Below are 24,798 nucleotides of genomic sequence, written 5' to 3'. Positions count from 1 at the left end.
GTGTGGAAAGGCAAGAACGCGGCGACGTATCGTATACAACGAGTGTATATTGATAGTATTGTCGAAAGGTAAACATAATGTAAAAAAAAAAAAGAAGTAATATTAAATACTTAAAATAATGGACAGCGTAATAAATTGATGAAGGGGAAGGAACTTTAACAACGAAAACAAATTGGGCAAGGTAATTAATAACAATTATTAAATTTTAGATAAATTGTTGGTAAAATTATTATTAAAAACATGTCTTAAACGTTTTGAAATCACAGATTAACAGTTATGAAAAAAAAATTAACGAAAAACATACATCGTTACTAGAACATTAATCACTTCATAGACTCAACAAAATGTAAATATTATATAAGTATCTATTATATATATATATCATCTAAACAACTTTTTGAAATATAAGATTTTTTGATCTGATGAAAAAATATTTGTCCAAAACAACATAACTACAATAATATTATTCTCTCTTACGATGAATATATAATAAAATATATAACTTTTTAACACGAACATATATTTATTATATTAAATTTATAAAATGGTAAAATGGTAATATCTGTTAAATTATTATTATCAAGTTTTTTTTTTTATCAAAATATATATTGTATTCGAACAAGGTACGTGTTTATTGTAACGAAAATAACGAAAGTCACAACCTATCATTAATTTTAAAGTCTCTCGCGTAAGGCTACTCGGGTAAAAAGTTAACAACCATCATCTAGCACCGTTCTATATAAAAAAGGAATAATAATAATAATAATAATAATAATGATGAAAAAGCGATTATACTCATCGTATTGCTCGGAAACAGTAAACCACCCAATCAGTCGGGGGTCGTGAAATACATCATGATAACAGACGGAAATGGCGGAAATGGAAAGGATGAGAAAAAATGTGGAGGGGAGGAGGGGGGGGGGAAGAAGAGGACTCGCAAGTTAGTTTTTCCGTTCAGTTCCGCTATTGCTGCAACAGCCGCTTTTCCCACTCTTCGCGGCGCTGTTGAATGCGCTTGAACCTGGGCACGACTTCGACTGCCGCCGACGCCGCAGCGACCGTCTGGTTTTCGTTGACGTCCACCACCTGCACGTGCTCCGCGCGGCGGTTATCGTTGTCCACCACGACCACGACCACGCGGTCATCGGACGCCACCGACACCTGCTGTTCCACCGGCCACTCGCCGTTCGACGAGGACACCGCCTTATTGTCGCTGCCGTCACCACCGTCATCGCCGCGGTCGACCTCGGCCGCCAGCAACAGGAATTCCGGTTCGCCGTCTTTGCCCAACTTCAGCGACCGCCTGGCGAACACTTTGAGCAGTTCGGGTTGCTGTTGGTCGTCGCGCTTCTTCCGCCGCACCACAACGTCGGCCGCGGTACCGCCCCCGCCGTTGTACAGTTTGGATGGGCGCGGTGCGGGCACCGGGCGCAGGTGTTGGTGACCGGCGTCGGTGCCGCCGAGTTGGTGTTCCGAGTCACTGGAACTGTAACTCCGGTGCCGCACGTCCGTCGTGGTCATCGACACCGCGGCCGCCGAGTCGACGGACTCGTCCAGGGCGGCGCTGGACACGCTGTCCGAAGACGACGATTTCTGGACGGACGACCCGTCGCCACTGGACGTGGCTTCGTCGTCCGTGGTGGCCATCTGGTGCGAATGCTGCTGTCCGAGACTGAACGACTGTTTGATCGGCGCAAACGTGTCCGGTTCGAACACTTCCTCGACACGAGCTACCGCTGATGGCACCGGCACGTGGTGATGGTGCTGATGGCCGTGGTCAGGCGGCATGTCGGGTGGATACGATAGTTGCATGCGTCCGGCCGGCGGCGGTTCTTCGCGTTGCCGCGGCTTCGCGCCCATCGTCTCGTCGAACAGGAAACGGTCCACATCTACGTCTTCGGTGGACGCGGATTTGGCGGCTGCCGCAGCTTTTTTCTTGGTGCTTCGGCGCGACAGCAAGCGGTGGAAAAAACCTTCTTCGCGCCGCGGAACGTTCTCCACGGAAATCTCGTCTACGGACGTGTCTAAGTCACAAGACTCGACCGTCGAGTCGGTGACGATACGAGCTGTGTCGGTGACAATGACGGGCACCTCGGTTGTGACGACCGTGTCGTTTGTAGTTGTAGAGGTAGTAGAGGTGGTGGTGGTGGTGGTGGTGGTGGTGGTGGTGGTGGTAGTAGTAGTGGATTTAGTGTTCGAAGTGACGGTGCTGATGGTGGTGGTGCCATCTGCAAACAAAAATAGACAAACACGTGTAGTAGTAGTGAGTGCAAAGTAAAAAAAAAAAAAAAACCGAGAAATCTGAGGTGATGCTACGGCGGTTGAAAGAAGGAAATAAGCAGTTATTATTATTATCGCATAAGCCCTCGCTTAGACCCAAACAAGAACGCGCGCGAGCTGATTTACTTAAATTATAGCAATAACATTAAATTTTAGAACGGCACTAGCAATGCATTTTTCCATCGACTGATCGTTGAAGTTTTCATCGTTGCGTAGTCCACGGAACCCCCGCACAGAGGACACACGTCTTCTTCGCTGATGGCAGACAGTCTTTTTCTCTTCGACACCGCGTCGTCTTCGCCACAGACGTTACTACTCGTGCCACAACTACTATCACTACTCATACTAGTATACATGAAGTAACTCTCCAAAAACGCCAAATACCCTTCCGGGTAAGCGTATAAATTCAGTCTAATTCTACCTTGGGTCACGTCGATTTGTCGTGGTCGCTGCTGTTGTTGTGATGGTAGTCGTCGTGGGAGTGATTGACGTTGTTTGCGAATTGATAACGGAGGAGAAATCTTGTTAAATCCGACTGGGCGGACGGACGAACTTCGCACGAAATACGGGAGTGTGTCATTTCGTACGCGATACGCGCCGGAACGTCTACGACTGAGACAACCGCACAGATGAAAAGCGCGGGACCGTCGATTTGGTATTTTACGTTTCGGTTTAGCAAAAGTGTTATTTTTCGACGGCCGTTTAGCCTTGAATTTGCTCGGATAATAAGCGGAATAGCTTTGGCCGTAATTGTATATACCTGCTGTGTCTGCAGTCTGAGGCTTGGTTTCGGGCGAAGTTGATCGGGCTGAGTGCTCTTCGTTCACTTCGGGCGTCGCGGGAAGAGCATTTGTCACAGTCAGCTGAGTGTAAAACATCAATGATTATACGTGTCGTCGGTATACATAAATGTAAATATGAAAATTTAAAATAATGTAATTAGGTCATTCACACTTACCGGTTTTTTGCTGCGAGGGTTACCGTGCTTTCTTTTGGGCCTAATAGCCATTCGGTGTTTAGCTACATCGTGACTAAGAGGAACACTTGTCGAATTGTCACCGTCTGCACAAAGTATAATACATTGGTTCAGATATTTGATATATTTATATATATATATATATATGTCAATATTACAGTAAAATATATAAAATAATGTTCGTGAAATTTACCTGAATTATCCAGGTGAGTTTGAGATGTGCGCTTGTCATGTAACGATATTTTTGACGAATGTCGAGAATTGTGAGCTCCGAAAGAATCCTTTAAGAAAGTTTGTATTTAATAAAAATAATAGCTTAAAATTTATAGTACATATTTATATTTTATTTATTATTGGCATAAAAATGTATTCAAACTATATAATTAATCGACAAAAATGTGTGATATTACACGATATATAGTATAGTATTATATCTATTAAATGTATTTAACTTATTCGGCATAAGAATTATTTAATATTTCAGTTATAAAATTAATTATGATTTTAACCTAACTAGCAAAAAACACATAGATTCTGCGCATTCCACTCGACACTTTCCCATTTGAGTGGAACTGGTCTCAATGTCAGGGTGTCGCTTAGAATACGCAGATCCAATTTTTGTAGAGCAGCTTCATATTATCTCACTAGATAGAGTATAGATAAATTATTAGTTATTTTTAAAAATATTTGAATTAAAAAAAAAAAACCTTCAGGAAATATTTAATGAATAATAATCGTTAAGAGGACATTGTATCCGCGTATGCTTTTTTCTATCTAACACACACATACGTAATGTGATAAATTTATGTATTGGATTTTTACTACTTACAGTTAATTATCAGTAATATTAGAGTAAATTTAGTAAATATGAATAAATTATAGAAGATATTATGAACTGTGTTATAGAGTTTTCATTTCAAATTTTTATTTTAAAATGAGTTAATAAGTACTTAAAATTCATTTTTTCAAATTTATACAACTAGTTTTCTTCTTTTTTTATTTTACTTCGAGCTTCGCTCCTAACTATATGAAGTCGGGCTACTTTGTCTTACATTTCTATAGAATTATGTTTCTCACCACTTCTTTATTAACATTAGCTATTTTCATGTCATTCTCTATTCTGTTTATCTATCTCTTATCCCATCTTCCTTTCCCTCAAACCCGTTTTAAAATCAAAATATGAAAACAAAAACTAGTAAATTTAAATATTTTCAAATTTAAGTTGATTTTTATTTGATCGTACGTTAATCATGAATGAAGCATTTAATATTAATTACTACATTGTATTTAAATGTACCTATATTATGTGCCCACTGGGGTGTAAATCATTATAAAAACGATTTTAACTATTATTATTATTACTATTAAATAATATTAATATAAACAATTATTATTTGAGATCTTTCAAAAGCTATGTGAGGTATTTTGGTTTATTTTTTTCTTTTGTTCATAATTTTAATTTTAATCATTTTACATTCAATACTAAATTACGTATATTGTACATTTTAATACATAATGGTATTATATTTTTATTCTTATGTTATTTGTTTATTGTATCATAATATTATTTTAAATCATTAATATTATATTGTAAAATTTAAAAAGAAATTGATAAGATAAGCTTCTTTCAGCTCAAGTTTAGTCTAAAGGGAAGTGCTGCAATATTTAAAATTTAAATTAATTATTTATTAAATATATAATTTGTTATCGTTGCAATTAAATAATAATTATTATTTAATATTTGTCGTACTTCATCCATTTCGGAACTTCCCATACTAAGGAGTGATCCATCACTGCATGTACTATGTGAAGATTTAGTTATCAGCTCCTATTAATACGTTTTTAAAAGTAATAAGTCATTAGAATGGATTTGATAAAAAATACGTTTAAGTTATATAATCTTACTTTGCTCAATCGGAGATCATTGCCAGTGGCAATAGTAGGAGAATGCATTGATGGACTTCGTGGGAGTCCTAAATCTTCATTGTCAAAACTATCATCGTCATCTTGAATTTTTCTTCGCCTTCTTACCGCTTCTAGTAATTCAGCCTTTATTTAAGTTTAAAAAATCTTTAGTATAAAAAATTAAATAATTTAACACAATTTATTTACTAAAAATAAATGTATTATTTTATAAACACATAAACATAATTCATGCATACAAAATTTTTCGGGTGTGAAAACCAGATTTAGACCATTACATTTCAGATGTACCTATCATTTTTGAGCACTGTTCACACCTGTATACATTTCAGTAATCCCTACACGGATAATTGGATGCATGAAATGTAAAAAAAATAATTATTAATTTTTTGATACTTTTAAAAAGAACGGGTCAACACTTTTTTTAGTTTCTAACATATTTTATGTTGAAATAGTATATCAATGAAAATGTATGATTACAGATAAATATAAAAGATTTACACAAGTCAATTAACAATTTTTTTGATTTTCAAGTATAAGTTGGTATTTGTAGTGATTGGAAACACCATTTTAATAAGTCTCGATTACTATCCTAATAGTATAAATAATTATATAGTTCTACGTAAAGTATGATGTACATAAGTTTAAAAAAATAAATAATATTTAGAATCAACTATCAAGTATATAATAGTAGTAATATCGTAAAACACAGAAGGTATCACAACTTCACAACAGGGCGTTACACATGGTGGTTTGCTATACAGTGTTGATTAAAGGTCACGGTCAGCTGGGTTCCCGCAATTCTCCCTATTTGAAATGCTTCGGGCCATTGTAGTGTCTGGTATACATACTAAATATAATAGGTCGTTAATGCACTAGCGCGCGCATCAACCTCGCTTATCTAGTTTTAATCGAGAGAAAATGTAAACTACACGCAAACTATAAATATAATATTATTACGGTTCAGGTCGAATTCAAATAAATAGCGTTCTCAATTAGATTTTTTTTTTAAATTTAACACAGTTTCAGAAAAATTTATAAAATAATATACTTACCTGAGCCATATTTTTTTCAAAGAATCTTATAAGGAACTAATACGTTTAAGAGTTTTGACGACACAAACAAATTGAAAGTTTTTGTTTCTGTATATTAGGTTAGATAGTAAATCTGAATAGCAACACACTAAATTATTCATACGACTTAATATTTTATATAAATATACATAATTCATCGAACACTACATAGTAGTATATGATTTGTTTAAAAATATTAGAAAACAATTGTTTGGCAAATTAAACGGAAATTAGCTATTGTCTTTTGGACCATTTAAAAATTAAAACGAACAATACTAATGAATGTTAATAGGTATTGAAAACAATGGGAAAATTTGCTAGATAATACGAGTATAATATTTTAAAATACTTATAATGTAGTAATGAAAGCAAATTTTTCTTAAATGTATTATTAATAATATATAAAACTAAAAATTGAATTTTTAATTACCTGTATATTGGCTTGAGGAAAACCTAACCGTGGTACGGATACAGCAGATTCAGAGTCAGATTGACCAGAATGTTGTTCAGGATTAAATACACTGTCATGGCTAACACTTAGTATAGTGGAGTGTAAGCTTCTACAATTAATTTATAAAAACTTCATTAAAATGTAGCCCTGGAGCGTAAAGATAAATAAAGAATTCTATTCTTTATACATACCGCCTCCTAGTAAATGGCTCGTCAATCAGCTGACTAGTCGAACGACTTCTAGACGTATCCAAACTAGGTGGTTCTACAATATTGTCACATGATTTAACTTCGTTGGGCTCAGGGCTATGAGCTTTACGTTTGAATATTTGACGAAGCCTTCTGAGTGGATTAAACCGACGTACTTTTGGTTCTATTAACATTTTTACAATTTTTAAATATTATTTGAAGGAGATTTTTTTAACGACCTTTAATTTACCTGATCTCTGACTGACCACATGTTCTGACTGTGGTGATGATTCCCGCACACAAGACATAGTGTGTAAATTATCATACAGTTTGTTTTATTTTTTTCCGTTGCATTTAGCTGTAACAAATAAGAATAAAGAATAATCAATTTGCTTAAAATCTTTGATCATAAAAAAACACATTAATTTTTATTTGTTTTGTAGAATTAACGTTATTATATACATAAATAAATTGAGATTCCTCTGTTCGACAAATACAAAAAACATGTGGCCATTCTACTTTGTATAAATATACATTATATACTTAATATTTCCTTTTGATTAAGAGCACAAAATAAAAATGAAAAGATGGATTTATGAGTGCTTATTTTAAAAACTAGTCTGTCTTTAAAAATATAAAATCACGCCAAAATTATTAACTAAGAAATAAACAGTGATTGAAACTAAATAAAATCCAAATCAATGAAAAAGACAAGTGAATACTTAATAGATATAGTTTACGCTTTAATAAACAATCAACATACAAAAAAATGACAGATAATTAAATTTAAAATTATACTCGATACTATTATTGATGTATTAACTGTATTATGTATTGAGAATGTTAATACTATAATATTTGGCTAATTTTAAAAGAAATAATACATAAGCAAAATTAAAACATAATTTGTACATCAAAGTCAAAGCATATCTTAATTAGCTTAACTTATAAGAAATTTATATGTATATATACCATAAATATATTATGCTTTAAAACTTAAAAATGACAGATAACTCTATAAAAAAACTTTTATATTAATTAGATGTGTACTGTATAAAGGCATTAATGATGGCAGCAAGTAACATAAAACCTAATAATCATGTATTGACTATTGCATAATATATAACTTTTATATGCACTATGGGTACCTAAATATAGAGTACACGGTGATTTATTTTTATTGAAAATCAAGCAGTAAAAACCATTTTTATTTAAACTTTAACGAACATAATGCAAATAAACAAAATAAAAGTATTGTCTACCTATGTAATATCAATTTTATAATAGAAATCATAATATATTATAGAAACTTGTGATATCAGTTTATTAGTTAAATTATTTTTTGTACCATTATAAGTTATTATTATAAAATACATATTATAAATAAAATGTCTGTATAATAATTATTTTTGCAAATAAACTTTCATAATACTCGTATAATAATATTATACCTAACTGATGTTTTCAAATGGTGACAAATATTATGTACTATATTACTTAGGATTATTTATTACTGTGTAATTTTCATGCAGGTATAGGATATATAATATATATATATATTATATATAAATAAATATATATTATGTTTATATACACTTTTTTATTAATTAAATAAAGTACTAATTTTTTATTTATATATTCTTTTAATAAACTAATAGTTGAGTTATGTTTATAATGTGCTTAATATATATATACCTAATTTATTATTATTTTTTCTTATTTAGATTGTGTCAATGTTTAGAAAAAACACGTTAATATATTTCAAACATCACGTAGATATCAATTTCTCACTTATTAAATAGAAAATATATCAAATATAACATAAACAAAATATTATTTTTAAGGACTTGCTTCATAAATAATTCAAATTAAATTAATTTTATAATATTATTATAGCATTATCGTATCTATATTTTATTTATTATTTATATAGTGACATTAAAAAGTTCATAAAATATTTAAATGAATTCACAATTTCTGAATAACAAAAATATTTTAAAATAAAATCTATATTACATAATGAAGATAATAGACTAAAATAAAAAATGAAAACAATATATAGGTATTAAACTATATTTAATCAATTTATGGATATTTTTATATAAAAACATGTTGAAATTAGGCATGATTAACAGATTTTTATAACTGATAGCGTGTTGATGTTAAGTTAAGTAATATAACTAATAAATGAAGCTAGCAAATTTCGAACTAATTTAGTTGTTTCCTATTAAGTTTATTATAATATAAGTTTATCTCTGGAACATACACTAAATTTAAAAAGAATTTATATTATGTATAATGAACAATTATTAAAAATTCCTGCGGACGCCCTTGCCTCCGGGTGTAATTATTAATAATAATTTTATAATGTATCTATAATCTCAAGAAAATGTTAAAAAATATAAATTTTTCTGACTTTTGTTTACTAAGGATATGTAAATATCGAAAAAGGGTGGATATAGAAATCACTTATTACTATAGCTGCGGTGACTGTGTGGTGTAGTAATTACTATGATTATAAATATACACAGCTGATATAACAAAACCCAAGTAAAATCATCTGAATGTTAGTCGGCAAGTCTGTTGAAGCTTGGTATATCAAAGACACCAAAAATAACTAATCCTGAAACTATTTTATGTTTTATGTTGATACATCCCAATATTTAATTTATATAATAAACTTCTTTTGTTTATTGATACTTAAAATTTTTGTTATTGCCAATATTATCGTAAATAAAATTTCTTTAAGTTTAAGGAAATATGTAGGCATACATAATATAAATACGCAAAAGGGAAATGTGTGCATAAGATTATAATATAGCACATATTATTATCTAAAATATTATTTAAATAAAACATGTAGTTAATAATATAATAATATATTAGCATTAAAACAATAACAATTGATAATTAAACTATTTGTATATGGTTCTCGTAAAATACTGATCGGTTATTTTTACTTCGTCAATATTAGATAAATACCAAATAATACACAAATATTTTTTCAGAACAAATGATTTGATAAACCCTAAAATAATTTATAATATATATGGCTGCATAAAGAATCAGATTTCTAAATTGTCATTACAGATTGATCTTGTAAGATTAGCGTAGATTAATTTTTACAGCGTAAGTTCGATATTTAGACAAAATCCTGTATTATATTATATATATATACCTATATAACATTATTATATTTATATGTGTATGATATAAAATATAGTTTGATGTTAAATTTTCACGGTGTTTCAAAAATTTAGTAAACAATAATACAAGTTTTAAAACATAATAAATATGAAAACTTGGGTTTCAACTGTGATAGATAACAAAACCATTTTATTAATATACACTTTATTACACTCCCATCATAATATGTTAAAATCAATGGTATTATTATAATTATAATACATATTATATGTTATGGCTATTGGTGTTATTTAACTATCAATAAGACGAAAACTCAGCTACTGGTAATTAGTGCATTGATAACCAACAAGTAATTTTCAATTCTACTATTATAAAAATTATTATTATCTACAAGGTAATTCTACAGATAACTATTATTACAACAAATTGTATTGTTTCTGCTAACGGTTTTAACTTTTAACATAATACATAAATGACATTTCCGTTTTAATGTATATTAGAATTTATGCCTTATGAGTTTAACTTACACATAACATATTATAAAATATTAATTTGTTTTTTAAGTGTAGAATTAATACATTGTTTATAAATTATAACTATGAGTTTAATTTTTAATAAAATATATAATTTTTTTACGCTTAAATAATATAGTAATACAATTATTATACGTCATATTTAATTCAATAACATTAACAGTCATTTCTAAATATTTTAAAATAATAACATTTAAGAAAATAGAAAATCAAAAAATTTAAAATAAATATAATGTAATAGTTATATTATTTATGTATAGAGTACGAAGCACAACGATAATGTTTAACAGTCCGAAATGTGAACCCACTTTCTCTTTTTTATAGTTGTGATTATATTATATAGAAATGACTATATAGTCTTTTAATTTCCATCATTGTGTTGTTTTATTTTTAGAGAATTTTCAATTGTAATGTTAAAATGAAAAACTCTAATCATGTAACAACATTTAAATTAAACAATTCTTTTCTCGAGAAAATTAGAATTTATACTGAATGAATTTTCTCGGCAATTTTCACATACTGGGGAAATTACATTTCCATAAAACAACATATTATTAATACAAATATTTACAATCAGTTGGGTATAGTATAATTATTTCTTTGAAAAGCGTTAATATTTGTATATATGACAAGATCATCATTGTTTTAAATTTTTTAATAAAAAAATTGTTTATATAAAGAGCTGCTATAATTAGAACTATTGTTGATGAACTTATCGCTATTTAATAACGTAATATTAAAACTCAATATCACATGATACATCCTTACATAAATGATAATTATAACATTTATAATTTATAACACATATAAGCTCAATTTAATAACATAATTAATGATAGCAATGAATATCAACACACAGTAATACAATAATATAATATAAATCTGCTACACACGAGCGATACATCAGTGGTATACAAAATATTATTATAAATACAAATTTTATTAATAAAAAAATAAGTTTAACAATTTACATTGTTACTATGGTTATAAGTAATAAATGTTTTGTCGATTTGAATAAAACCATTTTAACCATTACTAATGTACAACATAGTGAAAAACTAAATAATATTACTGTTTTCAGGTATTTATTTACTAAACGCTTTTTTTATTTTGTCTATCTTATAATTAAAATAAAATATTATCTAATAATAAATCATTTGTATTACTCTTCTAAGACCTGAATTTTTAACTGATTTTAGCAGTCAATAAATTTTGCTATTTTTTACAAGAATAAAAAATTAACGATGGCTAATGGTGAAAAGTTAAGCCGAAAGATGATTTTTCCATACACATTCACATCTAAGGTTGTTCAATTTCCCTTTAAATTACACTTCAATAATCATTGGATGTTTCCGTGGCTTATTAGAGCAACTGTAATTGTTTCACCCATATTTTATCTAATTCAGAAAGCTGCGAACAGTGAAGCTAATGTAAAGTTATGGGCCGAGAAAAGGAGGAAAGAAGAAGACAATTACAAACACAAGTGGGATTAAACACGATTTTGTTAATAGTTTTAATTAAACAAATTGTATTCTAATTATATATACAAATAAATAAATATTTTTGTATACTATAACGAATTTTGCATCGGAAAAAAACTGTTGGGTTCGCTTTCATAAAAAGTATGATCAGTATGATTATTTTTAAGTTGAAGTATAAAAAAGGAACAATGAACTATTCATAGTAGGCCAAATTCGTGACAATGCTTCCAGGCCAAGTCATTATTAATACTCAAATGGAAATACTTAAGTTATAACGATACCAAAAACATTTTCATAAAATTATAGATGTTGGGAACACCTGAAAACCACTTAACAACTACTGTTTATTTAAGTAACTAGAAGTGGCCATATAAGGATCAAAACAGAGTTCGCAAATTCATTCGTGGCCATGGCTTGACCTTTAGTAATATTTTTCTATCTTTATTACCTTTATAAGCAATGTAATATGATCCTATTGTACCTAGACTAATTTAGTTTTTATATTTATGGGCAACTATTTAGTACCATACTTACGAAATAAATATTTATCAATCATTTAATAATTGTATTTAATACAGGAATGATTCTATTTTAAAATTTAATTTCTAGGTATACATAAAAGAAAAAAAAACCTAGTACATAACTATATTACAATAAATTAATGTATAATGAATGTTATTTGATTTGAGTGATTACTTTTACCTTAAATTTAACAAATTTGTTTGGATTTTGTAAATATTCATTAGTTTAAATTTTTTTACAATACTCTTTAGTCAATTAAATAATCAAATTTAAAAAATATCAGTTATAATTTAAATTATAATATCTTGCAATATCTTTCATCTAATGAGGGCAGCTGTGAGAAATTTGCCAAATATGTTATAGGTTATGCACATGGCGATTTTATTTAGACACAGCAGTATTTTACGTTTCATAACAATGTTTTTTTATTATTATTTTTTTTTTAATAAAGAACCAGTCACGCCCGCACAGTTTTAATCCAACAACGTTGTAAAACGAGTCGAACGACTATTTTAAAAACGATCCAATGTTTTTCTATAATCACTCGATCGAGATAGGTGGATTGAACGGATATGATCATGGTTACCGGAAGTATGTATCAGTAATGTTTAACAACCCATATCTTCCTTCCGGCTTTTGTATAATATGAAATCCAATAATGCAAAAATATATTAATTTGTTTCTTTAAATATAAGAAATGAAATCCAATTTTACATTATTTTTACAATGAAATGATAATATTAATAAATATTAAATGTTTAAATACAATAACTTTAAACACCGCTGTCTTATATGTACAACATAGTAAATTTTACATTTACAATAATCCATTTTACTGTTTAATTTATAAAATTGGAGTGAATTGATCTATAGTGAAATTTAATGGTATGATTATTATTGAAGGTATCTCAGAGGCTTTTATTAATATTTTAATTTTGATGTAATAGTTATATTAATTTTAAAATTTTAAATTTTAAATTACTCATAATTTGTTTCATAGTTATAATTAAAACATTATAAATTAATAAAAGTATCTAGTTTGCCCTAGATAATAATCTTATCTTTAAATTGATAATTGGTCAAATCATCTTTTTTTTAAAAAATAATAAAGCAAAATGGATTGTTGTCAACATAAAATTGGCTAAAATATATGTTCGTAAAACAAAAACAACACATGCTGGTGTATTTTTTAATATGACATAAAAAAATATAGTTAAAAAAAAAACAAGGCGTATTTGATTATTTTACCACACCATCATTTCAAGATATATATTAAATGATAAAGTTTTCTATTAATTCGTAAAGTAAATTGATAAAAGATAAGAAAGTGGGGGAGTAGCCAAATTAGTTCCCATTTAAATTTATGATGATCCCGCAAAAGGTCGAATTACTTCTTGCATTTTAATTACGCACATTTCCCTCTCCAATTTTACAGGCTTAGGATTATCAACTTTAAAGAAGGCATAGTCAAGAATGTGCGTTAGCGATTATTGAAGTAGAAGTCAATCAGTCATCAATTAAGTCAAATAATAAAATAAAATAATTTAAAATTTAAGGTTGTTGAACTGATAGGTAAGCTAATATTGCAAATTTGAAACAAACTTTCTTCAAATATTTTAGCCGTGTAAATTTCCCATTATACAGTTTTTGAAGTATAGGGTTGTTTTTTCTTTGTTGGTTTTAGTTTCCTAGTAATACTACTGTTAAATTTAATAAAATAAAATATATTAAGATGGGTGCCACTAAATATTTTATTTAGTTTAGAACGGAACGATTCGCAACAATTTGTAGTTCTATCATTATTTTTTATTGGTAAAATATTTTGAAATAAATCAATAATGTTATTGCGTATATAAATTTATAGTAAAATTCATAATAATTTAAAATACATGAAAATTTAAGTTTCCACGAATAATGTTTTTAAATTATAAAAAAATATTAACATATCGTTATTTTTCGTTTAAATAAATAATTTTGTCAACATTTTAATTTCAAATGCATATAAAAAATTGTGCGTAAGTAATTAATTAATATTTTTAAACAAATATAAAGATAACTTTTGTGGCATCTTATATTAAATTTTCAACATTTTTTACCTAGAGAATAACTTTTAGTCGACACTTATAGAAAATAACTAAAACAAAATTGAAAAACCTGTTGCTTATATAAATAGCTCAAAAATAGTCAACATATTCATATTTTTAAAATTAAATTGTAAACAGAAAATAATAAATTTAATATTTGGCGAAAAATTGTAAGAAGTTATGATAATTCGTTTTTGAGTTAAACCAAAAAAAAAAAAAATCGATTTTTTAAGAATTTAGTTTGTATAAAAAATTTCTGTTTTTCATTAATTTTTTATTTGTTTTTCTCAATTTTTAAGTTTAAACTTCTCAAAAGACCAAACTAGATCCTATTTAATATCCAAAACCACTCTTATTTTGAAAATTTAAGCATTTTATCAACAACTTATTGTGTAGATACTCGTCTACAAAAAAAAAAATAAATAAAATAAAAACAAATAATACTGAAATCAAAATATTTATCGCTCCGCTTAGAATCTAATATGAATAAGTGTAAATGTAAACTTTGAATTGTTTGTAAAATTAATTTTAACAATATAATCACAAACTATATTTTTTGAATAAAAGATCATCATGAAACTAAATAACTAAACATTGCAGTATTAGAAATAAATGTAAAATTACTATCAGTAATATATCATACTGAACTGAAAAAAGAAGAATTTATATTTCCATTATTTGAAATACCTACTTAAATTAACGTATTAGATAATGTTATAGACTAAATTATATATGGTAGTAATGAATACAAACAATTAAATTCTTAAAACAATTAATAGCTCATTTTAATTTAATTTTTATTGTTCTAAAAGTAATACAATTATAATAAAAATTTGTATGTAAATAAATTAAATCTACTTGTAAATTATGCCTGTAAAATAATATTGACACGTATATTCAAGAGCACAAATACAGTTACAATAAGGGCATCGCCCACTCAATTATATTTTTTTACTGAGTCGTTATGGCAATAATAAAATAATAAGTGAAAATATCTTAAGATATGCGTTATCTTTTAAACGTGCAGGCAACCGACCTAGTGATGTTGAAACCAGATCAAATTACACCGGGGAACAGAATGAAGGTGTTCCTATGAAATTTAAGTAACCCATATGTCTTTGATTTAACTATAACACTGAATTAACTACTTGTATAATAATTTATGAATATTTTATTATGTTTGATATTTGTATCATTCAATCCATAGTTTATATGTATTTAATAAAAAAAAAATAACAATATTAATATATCCTTCGAGGCACTAAATAATATATTACATAATCTTATTGAATGTAATTCATAATAATAGTACCATAAAATATTAACATTAAAAAATAAAACTAGAAAACCGTCAAGAGGACGCAATCCTCTTAACGGTCCATATATACACTCTCACGCGAATAATAAAACAAAAACAAGTTTACGCAGATCAATCATCAGTCATAACTTAAAAATTATTATTAGGAAGTGACTGAACGTTTAAACTGGTATAATAAAAATAAAAATGTATATTCTTGAGTTTCACGTAACCTTTTTTTTATTATATTATAAACTATATACAATATCGCTCAATATAAACGTATTTTAGAAATGTTTTCAATAACTTTGAATACGTTAACCTTTTTTCAAATATTCATAATATATAAGTAGGCAAACTAAAAATATATACCTTCAAAAATATTTTTATTTTTAAAATTTTATAAATTATGTTTAAATGAATTTTTAACTTAAATAATCACTTTCAATAAATTATTACCTAGTTTATAATTTAGTTGTATTAACCTACACCTCTTTCCCATAAATACAAAACTACAAAACTGCAAAATCGTCTCAATATGGCAACTTTTATATTATTCAATAAAAAAAAAAAAACTGTTCTTATTATTTTTTAACCCAAATATTATTTATACGAGTATAAGTATATATATATACATGTCAATAACTTTGTGTGTGTAAATTAAAAAAATATATTGTAACAAATTAAGTAATAATTTACATGCAACAAACTTGTTCTCTTTAATAATACTTACTCTTTAAAATCACAGTTGTATTTATTTAGATGTAATTAAAAAAAAAGTTATTTCATTATTTAAACAGTAAATATCCATTAACTCAAAAAGTATTAATTTTTTTTAAATGATTATATTTTCATTATTTTTAATTTTTATCATTATTATTTTTTTCAGTTTTTTTTCTTGACGGCACAATTTAATTTTATACTCAAAAAACAAAATATTTATTTGAAAATTTTGTAGTCTAATAAATTAATTTCAAACAAGTATAAATCATTAGTTTCAAGTACCGATATAAAATTTTTAAGAGTCGAATTGAGTGGTCCAGAGGTACCCCACAAATTGATAATCTATCACTCCACTTATTTTAATGTAATACTGATAAGTTAAAAGTTATAATTATCTAACATTTCTTTCAAAATTGGATTTGTATACATCACACACATATTTTTCCAAGTATTTTGCTTAGGAATATTAAATTTAAAATAAATGTAACCAATCGAAAATGAAAATACATTCAAAATAATGAGAATTTAATGTTAAAATATTTCCTATGTACCCCTTATATTACGCACTGTGAAAATAATTATTTTATAATACGAACAAGTGAGAAGGCTTAATATTAAATACAAGTAGTCAAGAGTCTTGAGTTAAAAAACCATCCATTGGGTAATTATAGAACTAAATGACGTTGAGTGGTTGATTTAGTCATCTAGAAGGTCATGACACCATGTTGTTTAATTTAAATAGTTAATTCGTTCATAAATCTAATAATGTATGTTTTATTAAGGGTTTGATTCAAATAAATTACCTCAATCTCATAAAATTTGTCATGGTTGTTAAGTTATTTCATATTATAGTTATTATATAAGCTCAGGTATTTTACAATTATAATAATAATAATATTGTATATGTATAATAACAGTTTAATAATTAAAATTGATTATTGATTATTGACTTTTTTAACGTATTAAATTGTATTACATACATTTCCAATAATGATATTATGTTAAAATTAACGTACCTAACGAGTTTATTCAAATATAGACAATTACAATTTTTTTTTTAAATATAAGCAATTGAAACATATGTTAAATAATATCAATATTTCATAGTTATAATCATTGATACTCGATACTTTATGCACCCTTCGCAGGAACACTGTAGCCTGTAGGTACTATAATATACCACCGGAAAACCTCACGAATATCAGATAACATGGTTTATGTACCTAACACGAATGTAATAAAAATTTGAAACTCTCATTAGTTTAACCCAATAATGTTAAATTTAAATTTATTTGTTGATTTTTATGGAAAGAAAATAATACAAAAAACTAAAACTAAAACAGGAATCACTGGACTTTTAAATAATATTTATATAGATACATTGTTTAGTTAATAATTAGAAATGTATAATTATCTATAGCTATAGAGGTACTTAAAACAATCAAAACTCCAAATGTTAACAACATTAAAAAAAATGTCAAGATGAATAAAAATTGGGAAGAGGTAAGTAGATTATGATTTCAAACACATAATATACAATATAATAATTCTTGACATGATGTCAATTATTATAAATAATAATACTTAACAGAAAATAGATGATAATTTTAATTTTCTAAATACATGCACTTTAAGCTTTTATGGGCACAATATTAACACACAATTACGACAATTTTAAGATCATATTTCACTTAATTGTATATATATATATATATATATATTAAAAATTTGAAGTTACAGCTTTTTATTATGAAGCAATTTCGATCTAGTTGTACTATTCTAAAGAAAATTTAACAAACAATTGTTGTAAAATATAAATAGTTATGCAACGTCAGTTATCTTTCTAATTCATAATATATTTTTTTAAACTTTAATTCAAAGAGAGATAATTGTAGAAAGGTATCTACTTGAAATGTTCACAAAATATTTATATTAGGACTTCCTAAACATAAAAAATTCTCTAAAAATTAAAGATTTTTACTAATGAATTTTCTAGACAGAATAAAATAATCATGTAAATATTTTAGATTAAATTTAAGCTATTTATACTACTATCTAGTACTCTAGTGTCTACTTCAAACCTATTTACACTATAATACGATACAACGGTAGGTACTAAATAAAAAATTATTGATTTTTACTTATAGTTATAAGCGATATTTTATGACAAAATTAGTTAAACTTACAGTAGGCGTACTTTATTTACCGAACTAAGAAAATAGTAAATACTAATAATTATATAAGTATTTTTTAATATGACATAAAATAAACTTAGAAATAGGTGCTGATCTATCCATTACTTTCATTTAGAACTTTTTTTTTTTTTCGTAAAAGATTGTTTTTTAATTTCAATTTATTATTGAATTATCATAAAATTCAACATAACCAATACATTAAATTTAATGAAAATATACATTTGAAAACAACTCGAAAACTATTTTACAACAGGGCAAGTTCTTCAGTTTTTTTTTTCTAATATAATTATTTATTTTAATAAAAGTACGTGATATAATTTTTATTCTTTATTTTTTAATATAACTTATAAAATTAAAGTTAAAATTAGGGTATTAATATATTTAACTTAGTTAGCCGAAGCTAATAGTTATAAAAATAAATTTGCATCTACTTCAGTTCGATCAATGAGCTTAAACAATTGAGTTAACAGTGTTAACAATGAACTGTACACATAGTACTTTCGTCTTTCTGCAAATTGATCGTGTAAACATTGCAAACACATGAATATGTCAAACACTTATATCCAGATAACCGTTGTATCAACTATCAACATTGATTTGTCACATAATTAAATAAGTAATAAATATTTCTAATTTTTTTTCTTTTTGAATTAATTATGTAATTATTTCATGTTAAAATAATTGAAAATAAGTGGTATTTTTACTTAAATTTAATATAATAGATCTACTTTTAATATACTTATTTATATGAATTATTATTAGTTGATAATATTAGTATATTATTATTGTTATTTATTAATATATAATTTATTTTTATCTTTAACTGTTTATACAAAAATAATTGAAACTATTTAAGTGTACTTAAAAAGATTATTTAAAAAAATATTTGATTAAAAATCTACTAAGAATTATGTCATGAATTATTTTGATCATGATTTTTTTTTAATAAAAAACCAATATACCCTATCATTGTTTTTTTGAGAATTTAATATATCATATTTTAGGAAGATATTATAAAAGGAATTTTCAGAAAAAATACTTAAACCTGAAATTAACAATGTAATAAAATAACTTTACATAACCTTTATGCAATTTACTAAGTTATTTGTTAGCTGTTCAATTTCAGTATACTTTTGAGGACGAAATTTGTCAATTAAAAATTATTTAAATTAATTTGAAATTATATTACATGGAATAAACCAACAATAGTTTGTCACCCAGCAAGTATAATAACAATAATTATTCTAGCTCCTTATTCCCAGTTATAATTATAAAGTAATATGTAATAACAAATGGGATTCAAGAACTAAACAATTTTAAAAGTGGTTCAAACCTCAACATAAATTATTTCACACAATTTAAAAAAACATAAAAATAGAAATATGAAAAAAAATAATATGAAGATTGTTCATAATGCTATTGTCATTATTCTTCACATTCAAAATTATGTTTTTCATATGCTCTATATTTTTAAAAATTATCTCAATCGCTATAGTTATAAATAAGTAAACCAATATATCATATCTATAAAATTCAAGTTTATAGAACCTTAGTTTTCTAAGCATAATTTATTAATATTAAAATCCAACTGATGAACTGATCATAACATTTTTTATACGGAAATTACCATTATAACAATTGTATATTAACATCGTAATTATTAGGTAATTTTTCTACCATCTACAAAAGGTTTATTGTATTTATCCTAATTGTTTCCATAAATATTATATAATTTATCAAGCAACTCATTTAAAAATTTAATAAATAAATATTATTATAACTAGGGATAAAAATATCCAGTTTTAAAAACCATGATTTATACAATTTTATTAAATTATTAATTTTTCGTTTTATTTTTTTAATAAGAGTTTAAAATTAAAAATATGTTAGTAATGTTGGTAAGTTTTCTAAGTGTGTTGTTTAAATATATTTTGAAATATAATCTATTACTAATAAATATATCTTGTCATCTGATCTTAGTACTCAAAGAAGTTATTTAAAATGGATCGTTTCTACTATGCCAAGTAAAACACAGAAATACGTAACTGTTTTATTATTTTTTGATTGGTATTCTTAATAATATCCTTATTAAAAAATGTATTTTATCCTAAATAAATAAGTCTTTATTATTATATCTTAAATATCTCACTATACAACAAGAAGAAAGCAATACCTTCGGATATTTAGACATTTGAAGAATTTTTTTTCAATCCTAAATAAAAACATTTTTCTCACGATTTATTATATATATAAACAGAGTAATCCCTTTAACACGAGCTTTAACATATACTAATTATTTCAGAAATCACTTATATTTTATAAATATATCTATTAGATCATTTTAAATCATAAAAAACAACATTTTTTAAGAGAAAAAACTATATTTTTAATATTTTTTACCATTACACATTTTTAAAGTTTACTTTTTTAGACGACATATTTTTTTAGTAACTATTCGAAATATTTCAAACTATTAAAATCAATTTACGGAAAAATAGTTTATTAGATAAACGTTATAACTTATAAGTATATAAAATTTTGATGAACGCAATAATAAATCATCATTTTGCGATGTACATAAAAAATACTGTACCACTCCACTCCGCACACAATCACATGTTTATAACTTAAATATTTACGAATAACTCATAAATTACTTGTCTAAAATTTTATTTTAATTAACCTAAGTATTTTCAAAAATATTCAGCTTTAAAATAAGAAAATATTAATATACGTTGTCATTAACAATTAAAAAGATAGAAAAACATCTAATAAATGTTTATAAAACAATTTTAAATTTTGTAAAAAATAAGTTAATATTATTTGAAATATTCAGTCTTACATTAAATAGATCACCTGATATGTTTATTAATTATTAGATTTAAATTTAAAAAATATAAATTACTTTTGATAAAGACCTTTTGGCTGTTTTAATAAAAATCTTAAATAAATAATAATAATATTTGCATTGGGTTCTTAAATATTAAATTATATTATTAAAATTAACTCTATAACATGAAATAAAAATTAGTAATTTTAAGTTTCAATACCTACTTTTAGATACAAAATATTTCACTTGGTGCTCTTACATTATTGTTATATTTTTAGAAGAAATATTAAGCATATTATTTAATGATTAGAAAAATATTAAAATTATTATATGTTGTATAGATTATCAAACATTATAAAATAAGTTACCTATCTCAAAAAAAACCCGTTTGTTTGTATCACAAACACTAATTAAACATACATAATTAAGTCACTACTAAATACTAATGAATCCATGAAATTTTTTCAACACTAATTATTCTAGTAATTCATTGTATATTCGAGTAGTCAAAACATTACCATAGGTATAGTAATATTCATTAATACTAAACAGTTCAATATTTTTAAATATTGATATTGCTTGACAAAGTTATTCAATTAAAAATAAATGTCTATTCAGTCATTTGCTCAAGCAGAAAATAATTATAAGTATAGAGTTTAAATATAATCTCTAGTATGTCATTTTATTTATTTTCTTTTAACAATAGAATAATTTTTTGTACAATAAGCATAAATACATACTTATTTTAATTTTTATATGAAGACATGGAAAAAAGAAATATTTATTAGTCATTAGTGACACTTTCATCTATGAAATTTTAATATGATAAGGAGTGGCACTACTATTTTTGAGACAATGAGGAATAGTTCTCAGGCATAGTTTTTGCAATTATCATACAAGCAAGTATTAGTGATTTTGGAATGAGAAGTGGGTAAAATTAAATTTAATAAAGAAAAATAACTATTTTTTTAATTTTAAAAATTGTTTATTTTAATGAGAATTCTTTCAAGATGATAGATAATAAGTTTAAATTTTAAATTATCATGACTATTTAAAGACTAAATAATATCTAAAATAAAATAAAATAAACAATTTATGATATAGATAATATGTAGGTATCTAATAAAAATTTTTAAATCTCTATGAACCTTATAGGTATTTAAAAATAAATATTTGTACTTAAGTGTTTTGTTTTTTTCTATTTATTATTTGTCATCCTTATCTCAATAATATATATTTTTATCTTTATACTTGACTTAGTTTTATTTGGTTCTGGTAAATTAAATACCCATTATAGATGATATGACTAACATTATTTAGGTAAGTTTATGCCATCATTTCATAAGATCATTAAATATTATTAACGTAATTGTTAAAACCATAATTAGTTCAATTCAATACCTAATATATGACTTCTATAGGTAGGAAATAACTAGAAACACTAACAGGTAAATTAATTTATTGAAACATTGTGCTAAGTATCTTGATTCAACAGTGAAAATACTAGTATACACTGCTAAATGATTGATTCCATAATAAATGCCTCTAATATATAACTTTATTTTAAGATAATATAACTTTTTGTCTATACTGTAACATTCAAATATATTTTTATCTAAGTAAATATTAGCTTAAAATTAGGTAGGTATTTGTTTTTATTATAATCTAATAAAACAAATTATGTAATGTAACTTGGTACACAAGTACATCTTTAAAAACAATTTAGATATTTAAAAAATATTATTTTAAATATATGTAATTACCTATAGGTAGTATTGACTAATATGGGTACTTTAAAAACTTCAATTTCAGTTTTTATAACATAAAATTCTTTAACTAAGATTAACTTAATTTAATTAAAAATTCATATTGAAACACACTAGTAAATTTAACAAACACCTACCTATAGGGAAAAGTAAATTGTGTATAAATTTAAAATATTGTGATGAAATACCAATGTCAAATACCTAGGAATTTACTATTTTACAAAACAGTTTTCTTTTACATTTACAATTTGTGTAACTATTGATTAGATTTGTAAATATATTAATCTCACCTTAAGTTTTTGAAACGTATTTGCTGAACCAAAAATGATTCATTATAATCATTAAATGATGTGAATATTCATGTTAGAGATACACAGCTGAGGAATTTTCAATTAACTTTAACACAGATCTAAACAACTTCACTATAAACTTAACAGAAAATAATTTAAAATAGACACTAAAAAATTTGCAATAATAATTATTAAATTTTAAAACAAATTACAAAAATATGAAAGAAATAAAACAATCACACTAACACACTAGCGCGAGACACACGGCCCGACTGCAAATGATAAAAAAAAGAATGAGAAACAAAAACATAACGGGTCGTTCACAGCTGCATTTTCAGTGTCGCCAAATGTGTTATTCAACTCCATAATTGTTGTAGGTACACACTTCACATTCATACCTAATAATAATTATAATATGATTGTATATTATATTCTTATCATACTAAAATAATTACTTATTCTAAAATATGAGACATTTTTATGATCATTTTTGGTTTTTACTATTTGTTTAAGTTGACAATTACATAAATGAATTAAACATTCAAAACTAGACGTGCTTATTGATATGGATACGAGTACAAAACATTATTTTTGTAGTTCTCAATTATAATTTATATTTCAATGTCTCTTCTTAGTTCTCAGTAAACATATCTCCTCGGATAAAATTGTTTGTCTTATAAAGAAATTATCCACACATTCCATATGTAAATCACCAGGACAAAACAATATGAAGATAAATAATAAGCTATGTTGGAAAAAGAAACAAATGCAAGAAAAATAATATATACCTACCTGGCTAGTGGCTACCTAAATCACAATTCACAATGCAAAATAAAATATTTCAAACTTATTTGTACTTCGTTCGGTAATTATCTCATATATTTTTATCAGTTACTTAATGACTAATTTTTAATAACTAATATATATAATTAATAATAATTAATTATCAAACAGCAAAACCAATATTTTTAACCGTACCAATATTGAGTAATTACACTTCTAGTCCTAAGTCCAAAAAATGGGAAGGAAAGGAAAAAAT

General features: G+C 25.8%; 2 protein-coding genes across 2 annotated transcripts; one reads left to right on the top strand and one right to left on the bottom strand.

Annotated features, from left to right (window-relative positions):
• Positions 1-553: 553 nt before the first annotated feature.
• Positions 554-24,021, bottom strand: LOC112598158 (serine-rich adhesin for platelets-like). Its single transcript, XM_025344534.1, has 10 exons — positions 23,760-24,021; positions 7,142-7,249; positions 6,895-7,075; positions 6,683-6,812; positions 5,162-5,305; positions 5,007-5,084; positions 3,450-3,537; positions 3,239-3,342; positions 3,041-3,143; positions 554-2,228 (listed from the first exon to the last, which is right to left on the bottom strand). Exons 2-10 carry the CDS (start codon positions 7,197-7,199, stop codon positions 964-966), a joined length of 2,151 nt encoding a protein of 716 aa, XP_025200319.1. The 5' UTR covers positions 7,200-7,249; positions 23,760-24,021; the 3' UTR covers positions 554-963.
• Positions 11,816-12,064, top strand: LOC112598159. The gene has a single exon (XM_025344535.1). It carries the CDS (start codon positions 11,816-11,818, stop codon positions 12,062-12,064), a length of 249 nt encoding a protein of 82 aa, XP_025200320.1.
• Positions 24,022-24,798: the final 777 nt, after the last annotated feature.

The sequence above is a fragment of the Melanaphis sacchari genome, unplaced genomic scaffold (genome assembly GCF_002803265.2).
Source record: "Melanaphis sacchari strain LSU unplaced genomic scaffold, SCAv2.0 Contig45_pilon_pilon, whole genome shotgun sequence".
Classification (NCBI taxonomy): Eukaryota; Metazoa; Arthropoda; class Insecta; order Hemiptera; family Aphididae; genus Melanaphis; species Melanaphis sacchari.
This window is presented reverse-complemented; position numbering and strand designations above follow the sequence as displayed.